Source organism: Curcuma longa, chromosome 12 (genome assembly GCF_044706935.1).
Source record: "Curcuma longa cultivar G26 ecotype Majalengka, Jawa Barat chromosome 12, ITB_CL_G26_1.1, whole genome shotgun sequence".
NCBI lineage: Eukaryota > Viridiplantae > Streptophyta > Magnoliopsida > Zingiberales > Zingiberaceae > Curcuma > Curcuma longa.
The window spans coordinates 5,421,622-5,433,950 of NC_133872.1; the positions used below are offsets into that span (position 1 = coordinate 5,421,622).

Consider the following 12,329-nt stretch of genomic DNA (forward strand, 5'->3'; position numbering starts at 1 on the left):
AGGTATTCAGATTGCAATTTAAGAATAAATATTATAAATTGATTATGAATAATATTCATAAATAATGCATCGTAAATAAAATTTTAAATTATATTCACTGATAAAAATTTTTATCGAATTTATAAACAATAAAAAAAACGTTCACCTACCTTGGACGATAAAATGCAATTAGCCTCAATGTCAGTCACCTCGTTCATTGTTCATTGCTGTTGAGGGTAAATGTGGGATTTCACACGGAGATGACGAATGCCTAATCGTATTTGTTGGTTGGTCCTGTTTGGGGTGGACGTCTAAATAGGGAAGCAGACAAAAAGATTGGCACGATAACTCCAAATGAAGACAATCATAATAATAATTGATAGGGAAAAGAAGGAGGTCTCAACGCCCATCCAAACGCACTCACATCCAAATGGATTGATGGATGGATGGATAGGAATGCGAAAGCCTTATCATTATTGCCCATTTGTTTTTTTTTTAATTATTGTCCAAATTCAAAATCACATTACAAAAAAATAATAATGATAAATGATAAAAAGGACAAAATCTCGGAGCCGCTGGATTGCTGATCAGCGGCGACGATTTCCTTGTCATTTTCCCCCACACACCCGAATAAAAACCCCAACTCAAGTGATCGGGCTCACTCCGATTCCAGTTCCAGTTCCAGTTCCCTCTTTCGCTGTTCCCACTCCATTTCCAATTTCCAGTTCGGATCCCTCGCCCTCCTCTGCCACCTTCGCAGAGAATCCTCTCCGCCGAGCTCCGTCCCGAGGTCTTTCCATCGCCTCTCGCCTCTTGTCGCTCTTCACGGCTTGATCTCCTTCTTCCGCTGCCGGATCATGCTGCGTTCTTCTGTGATCGACTGACGTCGACGTGGTGGTTTGGTAGGTCTTTGGTGATCCGTCGTCTGCGGCCGCGATCGTAGTGTTTTGGGGGCCGGAGGGAGGGGAACGATGGCGAGCGGAGAAGTCAGGAAGGTGTCTCGTGAGGACATACAACTGGTGCGTGTCTCTCCCCCTGTTTGTTAGGTTTTGGTTCTTTTGATCGCGATCGTGTCGCCTCCTTTTTGGTTGTTTGTTGCGGTCGGTCTGATTTATTCAGCGCTGAGATTTGGTGGATTTTGTTGGTATGCCGTAAGAGAAGTGAGTGTACGGAAGCGATGTTTTGTATCGCCGCCTTCTATGTTTGAGTTGTCGTTAGCCTTTTTTTTCTCATGACGATTTACTTTTTGCGTACGATACAACATTTTTCAGACTAATTTTCACTACGTGAACGATGCTAATTGCCCATGAGATGTAGACAGGAACATTCTACAGCTCCAAGTTGGTAATGTAAGATGATCCATGAATTAAAATGGTGGAGGGCAAACTGTCGAAGTGAATGGTCATTGGAATTGTTAGATCACTTATCTTGGACCTTAGTAGCACTAAGGTGAGCCCCATTCGTCACCAATAAGCTAGGGTGCTATGTGGAGTGGATTAGTAGGATGACCTTGAGGATGCAGCTGTAGGTGGCGGGTCACCACGAGATTATTTCTCGTTGGTGGGGGAGTATACTGTGATATGACTCCACAAAAATGACTATCCTGCAGTTAGAGGTCTCTCAGTTCTATTTGATTGGCCAATGATGCATGTTTTTTTTCCTTCTACCTTAGTTACCCAGGACATATTTTACGAATTTACTTATTGTCTTACGAAATTGCTATCAAAGACATACTCAAAAACAATTTCACTTCCTTTTGAAAAGGAACTGGGAAAACCAACAATTGTTTTTTTTTAAAAAATGGCCTATTGTTCAAATATGTCAAAAGGAAGTCAAGGTTCTGATTTTATCAGGATAATATGCAATCTTCCTTATTCAAGTAATTCTATACTAGGTGTGATTATCAAGAAAAGTTATACAGGAGGCATGCTTTATGGAATTCAGTCAAGCAATCATAAACTTCAATGGTGCATTCCATTTGATGGTTGCTAAAAACGTGTACTAAACTATTTTTTTATCACATGGATAATCTTCCTGTGGTTATATGGCCTGTCAGTCTCAGTAGCAATATCACAGCCTTTAAGTGCTAGTAAATAGAGGTTCACAATTAATTGTGGTTTTGGACAGGAGAAACTTGCAAACACTAAGAGAGCTTAAATCACATTGCCCTAAACCATAAGTAACAAAGTCCAAGTTAATTACAGTAGATTCATCAGCCTATCAGTTAATCTAATGAGCCCTTAGAGAACCTCAATTTAATGTTAGCATATGTCACTCTTAGCGTCACACTTCCTTATTCATACTTTATATATTGTCTAAAAAATGCTCATTCTATATCCATACTTTATGCTTTATTTACTTGTTTAAACAATGTTTCTTTCGGTTGACCTCCACTAAGTGCATGTAACAAAATTGGCCTAAATTCCATGATTTACCATTTTCCCATTGTTGTTATTGGTGCTCACTCTATCATCAGTATAATCATCATAAATATGATATTTGAATAAATGCTTTTCACAGTGTGTAAATAACAAACTAATGCACTTAATGCTTTGTGACTTTTCTTATCTTTGCCTTAATCTATTTACCACAGTCATACCAACGTATCTGGTTTCTTTATTCCCAGTGTCATTAGCCATCTCTGTATCTGTTGTGTGTTTGTTTGAATTTATTTTGGATCGAAACCTATGCATTGTTCCAGTTTGTTATTACTTTCTTTTAAAATTTCAGGTTCAGAACCTTATTGAGCGGTGCCTGCAGCTCTATATGAATCAGAAAGAAGTAATTGACACATTATCTATTCAGGCAAAAATAGAGCCCAGTTTCACTCAACTTGGTAGTTTATAAATATATGTATTATATCTTGAAGTGTATCATATTGAGATTTTATTCTAGTTATCTGTCTATTTAGATTATTTTTATTCTATTTCATGTTGGTTAACTTGATTTATCTGTTAATAAGTTGATCTTTTGGAATTATTAGATGTATCTGCAATAAAACCGTGCAAAGAGTTGAAAATTGTTGAATATTTATCTATACTTTCAGATCACATTCAGTGTATAGGTGCAGTATGGCAATGCAAGACTTTAATTGAACTTTATCATGCTCAGTATTGTTTACCTGCAACAATTTGGCTGATATTACAATTGTGCTATTAAATCATCAAATATTGATTTAGGAAAGTAATTCCAGTAATGATGGAGCCTTGAAGAGCAGGGACAATCAGAGGCATTAAGTTAATTCTTCTTATCTGATTTCTGTTATTAAATGCTAAACAATCTACATGTATATCTGCAAAATGGCACTATATAGACAATCAGTTAACAAAATTTCTAAGCTACCATCAGGATGATTATTGATTTGCATTTCAGTTATGGGCAATTCATGATAGTTGGTTATTATAAGAATGATAATACTTTGCACATTGTTTGCACTACAGTTTGGCAAAAACTTGAGGAAGAGAATCGAGAATTTTTTGAGGCATATCATGTTAGACTTATTGTTAAGAATCAGATAATGGTTTTCAACAAGCTCCTTGAAAAACAAGTTGAGATGATGCAGAAAGCATGTCCATCTGGTGTGTCTAGCATACCTCTGCCCAATGGGTCTAACTCTTCTGCTAGTATGCTTCTTTCTAACTCTTATAATCCTTATTTAGATGCTTATTGTAATTGGCTTATATTGTATTGCTCTGGCATGGAGCTTGTTTAAAAATCTTTGGGATTATTTTTAAACGATATGCCATTTTGTCTTTTAACTCAACTTTTTAATTTCTAGGAATTTGGATTGTGATCTTTATCCATCTTTTCTTTTCAATATTTTCTTTTAAAATATTTGTAAAGTGTAAATCTCATGTTATTAACTAAGACTTGGCTGTCTTAACTTCCATACTTGGATGCTGCTATATTCAAAGAACGGATATGTCACAGATCTGTTAGAAAATTGTTGATTTACTTTTAAGTGGCATGGCCTACATTAGATGGGAGAAAGAATACTGGACTAATTTCTTCAAAACAGTAAGAGAAAAAGTAATATGTCTGAAATTTTCTTGAATACATAAGTGTATGTGTTGTCTCACTTTCTATGAGGGGAAATGCTTCAATTTATTCAGTTTTAGAGTAATGTAGTTTGGAGAACATTGGCTAAAGAATTCATGGCATCTAATGTCAGAGATGTGACTACAGAATTTATACAAGTGTGTGAATATTGTGTGAAGTCTTTCTTTCCTTGATTTGTATTGCATTGGCCTTATGTCATAAAGACTGCATCAGTTTGATCCCGTTTGCATTATTAAAAAAAAATTAAAATCCATAGCTATTGTGGATAACTTTATTAGAAATGATATTTTAATCTTTATTTACTGAAAGATACTAGGTGTAAATTGATTGTTAAGTGGAAACCTTGCACCAAAATCTTTAGATGAGTTTAGATCTTTTTATTGATAATTAAGTTCTAACATATCAAGATTATCTAAATACACATAGGATGGTGATGGATGGTGTGGAATAGAAAGAAAAGAAAACATATACTGATTGCTGTTGTGATTTGATAATGTAAAAGAAACAAAACAGATGTATGTCTAAATGATTTGGTCATTTACTGATTGCTGCTATGCTAAGGAAAATGCAATTCGCAGCCAACATCTATTAAACTTGACCAATAAGTTATTACAAGTTTTTTTTTCAGTCAACGTAACAATAGGTCATATTCTCAGGTTTGGTGAAATATCTATAACTGTGAATTTGTTCCTTTGCTTAACAAATAATTGGCTAAGGACTAAATGCATTCAATATAGTAATAGAAGGTTGTAAGGACTAACTTCAGTTCACTGTGAAGATTGAAGACCTGAGTAGTGAACTTGCTTTATGTGCAGAACAAAAGCTTGGAATACTGTGGTGAGATTTTATTAAAACTAATTTACTTTAATCTCTTGACTCTTTATTGATTAATGATTATTACTGTGGATGAATTAAAAAACTTGTTATGGAAAATTATTGATATCATTATTTTTTTTAGTGCATCAATCTCCCTTGTGCTATATATCTCAACACACATCTTCACCTGCTAAGCTTGATGGCATGATTTGCAATGGAGGTTTTCCAAATGTCATTATGAATGGAAGATCATCAGGACAAGAAGGAAACTATCTTGGCAATGATTCCTCTATTCTTGGCGCGAGCATGAATCCCTCAACGAGTATGTTATCTGCGCATGACTCCAATATGTCAAGGGTTCCGGGAATGAACAGGACAATAATTAAGTCAGAACCTAACTATTTGAACAATTCTGAGTTCCCATTCAGTAATGACAGCAGCATCTTGGAAACACACCAATCCATTGGAGATGCTTCAGTTGGATCGTTCAGTAGCTCAGAATTGACAGGGCAGCCATTAAATGATACTCTCTTGGACATTGATACGTCTACACTTGGATTTAGTCATATTCCCCGAAATTTCAGTTTTTCAGATTTAACAGATGATTTCACTCACTGTGCTGGTTGCTTCCTATCATTTTATTTCAAATGGATTGTTTTATTTTTCATTTTCTGTTCTATTTTGTAACATACTATTTTTTAACAGATATTTTAGAGAATTATGATAGATCTCCTTATCTTCCACATGATTCAAATAACTTCTCAGACTCCCCAGGAAGGGAATTAAAAGGTTACTTTCTTTGTTTTTTTTTTTCCATTCACCCTTCTGTAATTTTTCACCTTGAATTATGTTTTTGAGCCATCAACTTTTTATATTTTATTATTCAGAAGAAGACATGAGGAAACTTGACACCATCTCCGAAGGAGTCAGCTACGAGGATTTCGGAAGTGACTGACTATTTCTTGTAGTTTGTTACCAGGTATATTTTTATGTTTTTTTTACAGTAATTCCTAAAGAACAATCTCTAGAACAGTCCTAACAATAAAAGCAAAAGAACTTGTCATAGTAATATAATCTTAACTAACTTCCATTATTGTTTATCTTCCTGAATTCTTGGATAATTATCTATAATTAATTCCCAGGCAAGCATGAAGCTTTTTTGGGTCTGGTGTTAAGCTAGAAAGTCTACTACTAGCACTATATCTAGTTGTATTTGAATGAAACATATAAATGAAATTGGCGATTATGTTGATAGTAAATGGACCATCTGGATCTTCTGTTTCCTTAGTTCTCACCTTTGATACTTGGGCCTTTCATCTCTCTACCATCATACTCGTATCAGATTCCGACACTCAGACACCAAATAACAGTGCAACTATGTGCAGGTTGACCAGGCATTTGTACATATTGGATTGACAAGTTGCTTGTTTTCGGGATTTCGCTGAGTTGTCCAACTCGCATGTGTTTGAAAGATGTTAATTATTTGCTGCCAATTAGAAGATTCTGTGATGACTTGTGTTGTAATAGATAGAAAAGGGGCGTGGCACTTCAATTTTGTGTTCTAAGATCTTGGTGTCCTTTCGTAATGCCACTGAGTGTGTTTTGTATGTCTTTTGCCTTTTCATTGTCCCATGCGAAGTAATTAATGAATATGGTTGTTATACTGTTGCAATTGTAGAAATAAAAAGGGGAAAACATACTATCCCTTATTTATTTATTTATTCATTACTGCACAAGCAAAAATAATATCGTGCAAATGAAAGAGTTTAAACTATTGAAAGTTGGCTGGTCAATTAAGGTCAACACGCAGGTCATGGATGGGATCAGAAGGTCAACCCATACATGTGGGACATGGTAGGTATGAAATTCATGTGATTTCATTGATGAGTTTAGATATTGACAATGTTCAAAGCATCTTTTGTTATATGTATGCTTTATTTTATAAAAAAGTATATATCATTTTAATGGTTTAACTTTGTTTATTTAAATTAAATGATGGACACTTCATTTCTGATATTCTTTGAGGATTAAATTGACCAACGATATAATATTTTTATGATATGGGAGAATATATGTGATATATATTAAAAATATTAAAGTAATATGCAATAGGTTTTATTAAAGTAATATATAATGCATTAAATTTTTCAATAATTCTTTCTAAGATACAAACTACTTGAATTGCTTTTGCAGTCTGCCTGAAATACTTTTTAAAATATTTGTCAGGGAACTACATATTAAATATGTTATGTAATCTTCTAATAAAACGATCTTTTAAAACAGTAATCACAATATGTAAAAATTCATGATTACTCTTCACAACTTTAATTTTTTATAAAAAAACATTTTCATTCATTAAATAACTCTCAGGGATACGATATATATGTAGTGTAGGTTTAAGAAGCTGAATTCAATTGAATTTATTTTTTATTTATTAGTTTGGTTTTTAGTGGAAAAGTACTTAATTTTTCAGGTTCGATTTTATTTTAGTTGACATCCTGTAAAATAAAAAAAATAATATATAATTATATATATATATATATATATATATATATATATAAACTTACTAATCTTAATATGTATTTAATTATTGTCTATTCTTTTCTTGTTTAGGTTAATTAACAGAAATAATCTAATAATTAATACCTAGTAATTTAACAATATTAATTGAATTTGAACCTAAACCATTTCAGTTGAGTTTGATCTTGAATCGATTATATATATAATTTCCACAGGAAATAAGACAACAAAAAAATAGAAAAACAAATATTTATGAAATAACAATAAACTAAAGAGGTGTACATGTGTTTATTAACGGGCCTCACAATGAATTCATGACGAACATTAATCAATTTTACAGAAGATAATGTCCGTAACAAATTGAAACCCGTCCTTAGTCCGTTCTAATTGATATTGATCATCCATATGACCACACAACATATGCAAGTACCGTTATTAGAAATCACCTCACTTCCTTAATTTACTTAATAAACAAAATATGAAACAACACCGTCCACGCCAAAATTAATTGGGACAAACTGAACATCTGATAAAAAAATAAAAAAAAATTAAAGAAAAATGTTCCGATATGCTACCACTCATCCTACACATTCATATGAGAAAATAAATATTAAAATAAATTAGTGCAATCATAGAACCTCTTTAACTGCTGAGACTCGAGATTCAGCAATGCTCAATTAGTATAAATATATGATCAATTTGCTATTGATGTTGATGCCTACCTTCGACGAGCAACCACCCTAAATAACGGAGCACACAACGATGTCAAAATTGTTAAACCAAACCATGAACTTGATGAATGAAGCGGATGACCATTCAAAGCTCAGTTGCTAGGAATTCCATGAATCTTCATCATGCAGAAGTATTTTGGAGGCACTCTAGCTCCGGCTTGGACGCAGAGCTCCACCACCGCAGGTGCATGCCCATAGAAATTTCGCCCGTCATCGACCAGCACCGGTGGATCTTGAGGCCGCTGGTGCCACACCATCTTTGGTGGCACCAGGTCATCCACCTCTGCTCTCTTCCACGTATGAATCCCCCTCCAGCTTTCGTGCTTAAATAGCCCACAAACCCGAACCTTGTGCCCTATTGGACCAACATGGACTTCTGAACAATGTTGGCAGACCTTCACTGGGTAGACAAAAAGAAGCTTCTGCAATCCCAGCCTGAGATTCTCCCATGCGTCCAGGGTGGTCAGAGCAATTGACCGGATGTCTTCTCCCAGCGGGGTAGCAACCTGCCCTGGATATTCTATGCCATCATAGGATTCTCTACCATAACTGTACAAAATCTCATCGTCGATTTCTACTCCTGCTTGATAGCACAGCTCGAGAATCGCAGGAACGCGAGGCAAGTCGAATCTCTGATCATGCTTTATCATGCTTTTCCACATGTGTTGGAGATGATAGGATTCGACTTGGGGAAGGATGTCAATTAATTTTCCTTCTGTCCATTTGTGTGGAAGGTTCTTAGTCTTCTGTTTGAATCCCCGGCATGTTTTTATCTGATGTCCAGTTCTGCCAATATAGACTTCAGGACAGGAGCTGAAATGATATGACGAAATAGTATCAAGACAAATCAAAATGATGTTAACACCAATGAATGCTTATGGAAATTTCATATGCAATCATGAACAAGAAGATACAGAGGAAAGAGAAATAATACTTAGTTAAAGGGTGGGTCAAGGAACAAAGGCTTGAAAAAGCATCAAACTCTTTAGAGTGGGTTAAAAATTGAAGGTGGACAAGGACTATCAATCCATGATTTCATACAGATTGACTAGAGCAGAAACAATGTCATCAAAATGTGTAGAAATTCCTGTAACGTAAATTCCATTATGAACTATGGTAAGTATATGGATTGGAACAAAAAAAATCAACACAGGTGATTAAGAGGAAAAAATAATCTCACAAACAGATAGATAGAAAAGACAATTATATACACAAACCTTTTAGGATGTTTGACAATCAATCCATGATTTCAGACAGTGAGCAGAAACTATGTCAAAAATGTATAAGTTCATACAATGTAACTTCCGTTATGAACTATGGTGGGTATATGGAAAAAAATCTCCACTAGTGATTAAGAAAAAACAATAATATACACCAAACCTTAAGGATGTTTGTTATCTTTGCCTGGACTGTCTCAAAGAATGGTAGACATGATCTGATAGGCAAATAAGGGAAGAACCATATTTCCAAAAGAGAACTCTTTCGATACAAAAACAAAACTAGTGAAGAAAAGAGTAATTCTTTTTAAACTAAATTCTGGCACGTGTTCAACAATTAGTTTGGCAAAATTAACCTTGGAAGAAGAACTCCTAGCCATTCCTAATTCCAAAATCACAAAAAATGGGGAGCTAGACATGGTTATGGACATGCACGTTTATAAAATGAACTAGGAGTATAGTAGCTTACTTGCATGCCTTCACTGGGATGACATTGAGGAGAACAGAAACGCCTTTCCGCAAAATTTCTTGGGATTTAAGGACATCTATTGCAACAGGAATCATGCTCTTAATTGGATAGTCATTTACCCTGTTTCTTATTCTATTTAAAATTATAGGTCGAAGTTTATTCCAATCAATTTTGGAGGCATAGTGTCTCGTATACAAAGGATTCAACTCAGTGGAGAGACAATGACAAGTTTTTCTCATAAAGTGCATTATTCCTGAAAGTAAATCAAATAGCAAATATCAAATATCATATAAAGAACAATGATGAGGCCATTTGCTAATCAAGAACAAAAAAATGAAATATAGAAGTGCAGGAATGAGAATGGGCCTCTCGTGCTTTTTGCAAGTATACTCAGTACACAGTAATTGTAATAGCCAACCAAAATAGATTCACCCAATATAACTGACCATCTTAGATGCAATTTATTGTAATAGATGAATATAAGCTTATTTGTGCCATCCTAATATCCATTATACCATGAAATTGTTTTGTACTGGTTGAGGAAAGATAATCTCCAGAACAAAGTCAGTTTTGTATTAATTGAGGAAAAACACTCGAACTTGTATCTATAAGTACAATATAACATAACTCAGCAAACTCGAAATAATATCTAATAATAATAATAACACAAAAATATGATAATTGACTAAGGTCGAAGTCAATGGATTAAACGTTGATTCCGCTACCTTGATTTAATATCAATTCCTACACGAGACCTCAACTATCGAATAACAAATTTATATATCTACTCATTTTTTTGCATCCTAATCTAGACAAACCAACCTAAATAGAAATTTAATAAAATAAAAAAATATACTTCGGAATTTTCCTTTGACTGACAAAACAATGGAGATGTTTCGTTGATATGAAATGTTCGAGAGAATCGAACCTATACAACAATTGTAATTTGTCCAACTTAATCAATTATTTCCCAATATCAACATACAATTATTTTATCAATCCTTACCTTTAATTGGTCCTTGTATAAGGAATGGCTGTCTGATCGAAGGGTACCGAAGAGTTTGGAAAACGAGGATCCAGCTGTGGCTTTCCTAGACTCCAGCGATGAACAACGACGGTGGTGAATAGCAGTGCACTTGCTGCTGTTGACTGGACGAAGAGGCAGGAGTTGCTGCCGTTGGCCAAAGCAAAACAAGGAACAAAACGCTGCAGCTGTTGCTTGCTGGAAAAGAGAGAGAATACTGCTGGGGAAGAAGAAGAACTACCGCTCTTGGTCTGAAGAAGAAGAGGTTGCTAGTTGCTGGAAAAATAAGACAAAGAGAGGCTGGAAGAGGGCAGCGGCTGAATCTGGGTGACGCTGGAATACTGGCCTTGTTGGTGGCTCAGTCGGCTCTTGCTCTTGCTGGTATAGGGCAGCATAGAAAGGAGAAGGTCGCTGCTGGTGTTGGTGGCTTGGAGAAGAAGACGAAGAAGGATTAGGGCTGGGAGAAGAAGACGAAGAAGTATTAGGGCTGCTGTTGCTGGTGTTGTCTGTTTGCTGGATCTGCTTGCTGGAGAAAAAAAAAGAGAGAGAATAAAAATTAGGAGAAGAGAAGAGGAAGAGCGCGGCTTGCGGCAAGATCGTGATCAAAAGAACCAAAACCTAACAAACAGGGGGAGAGACACGCACCAGTTGTATGTCCTCACGAGACACCTTCCTGACTTCTCCGCTCGCCATCGTTCCCCTCCCTCCGGTCCCCAAAACACCACGATCGCCGCCGCAGACGACGGATCACCAAAGACCTACCAAACCACCTCGTCGACGTCAGTCGATCACAGAAGAACGCAGCATGATCCGGCAGCGGAGGAAGGAGATCAAACCGTGAAGAGCGAGAAGAGACGAGAGGCGACGGAAAGACCTCGGGACGGAGTTCGGCGGGGAGGATTCTCTGCGAAGGTGGCAGAGGAGGGCGAGGGATCGGGACTGGAAATTGGAAATGGAGTGGGAACAGGGAAAGAGGGAACTGGAACTCGAATCGGAGTGCGCCCAATCACTTGAGTTGGGGTTTTATTCGGGTGCGTGTGGGAAAATGACAAGGAAAACGTCGCCGTTGATCAGCAATCCAGCGGCTCCGATATTTTGTCCTTTTTATCGCTGTTATTTATCATTATTATTATTTTGTAATGTGATTTTGGATTTGGACAATAATAAAAAAAAAACAAATGGGCAATAATGATAAGGATTTCGTCCCTATTTATCCTCCTTCTATTTCCTATCAATCGTTATGATTGTCTTCATTTAGAGTCCTCGTGCCAATCTTTTTGTTTTCGTCCCTATTTAGACGTCCACCCTAAACAGGACTAACCTACAAACATAGGATTAGGCATTCGTCGTCTCCGAGTGTGAAATTGACAGGATAACTTATTCAAATAACTCTTTTAAAATATTATTTATTAGAATATATTATTAAATTTATTATTAATTTAGATAAGATCATTAAATTTATTAATAATTATCTTTTAATAAATTATTAAATTTATTATATTGACTTGGTATTA

At 35.6% G+C, this 12,329-nt stretch overlaps 2 protein-coding genes across 4 annotated transcripts; one reads left to right on the forward strand and one right to left on the reverse strand.

Annotated features, from left to right (window-relative positions):
• Positions 1-657: 657 nt before the first annotated feature.
• Positions 658-6,461, forward strand: LOC141843646 (uncharacterized). 2 transcript variants are annotated; one of them, XM_074731699.1, is made up of 8 exons: positions 658-769; positions 886-998; positions 2,710-2,815; positions 3,420-3,602; positions 4,997-5,476; positions 5,560-5,643; positions 5,742-5,833; positions 6,240-6,461. In XM_074731699.1, the coding sequence occupies exons 2-7, from the start codon at positions 951-953 to the stop codon at positions 5,807-5,809; spliced, it is 969 nt and encodes a 322-aa protein (XP_074587800.1). In that variant the 5' UTR covers positions 658-769; positions 886-950; the 3' UTR covers positions 5,810-5,833; positions 6,240-6,461. The 2 variants fall into 2 exon arrangements, with proteins under 2 accessions (XP_074587800.1, XP_074587799.1); XM_074731698.1 differs by having other exon boundaries at positions 658-998.
• Positions 6,462-7,808: 1,347 nt separating this feature from the next.
• LOC141843181 (APO protein 4, mitochondrial) lies at positions 7,809-11,795 on the reverse strand. 2 transcript variants are annotated; one of them, XM_074731222.1, is made up of 5 exons: positions 11,652-11,795; positions 11,461-11,573; positions 10,798-11,341; positions 9,792-10,044; positions 7,809-8,918 (listed from the first exon to the last, which is right to left on the reverse strand). In XM_074731222.1, the coding sequence occupies exons 4-5, from the start codon at positions 10,037-10,039 to the stop codon at positions 8,198-8,200; spliced, it is 969 nt and encodes a 322-aa protein (XP_074587323.1). In that variant the 5' UTR covers positions 10,040-10,044; positions 10,798-11,341; positions 11,461-11,573; positions 11,652-11,795; the 3' UTR covers positions 7,809-8,197. The 2 variants fall into 2 exon arrangements, with proteins under 2 accessions (XP_074587323.1, XP_074587322.1); XM_074731221.1 differs by having other exon boundaries at positions 11,461-11,795.
• Positions 11,796-12,329: the final 534 nt, after the last annotated feature.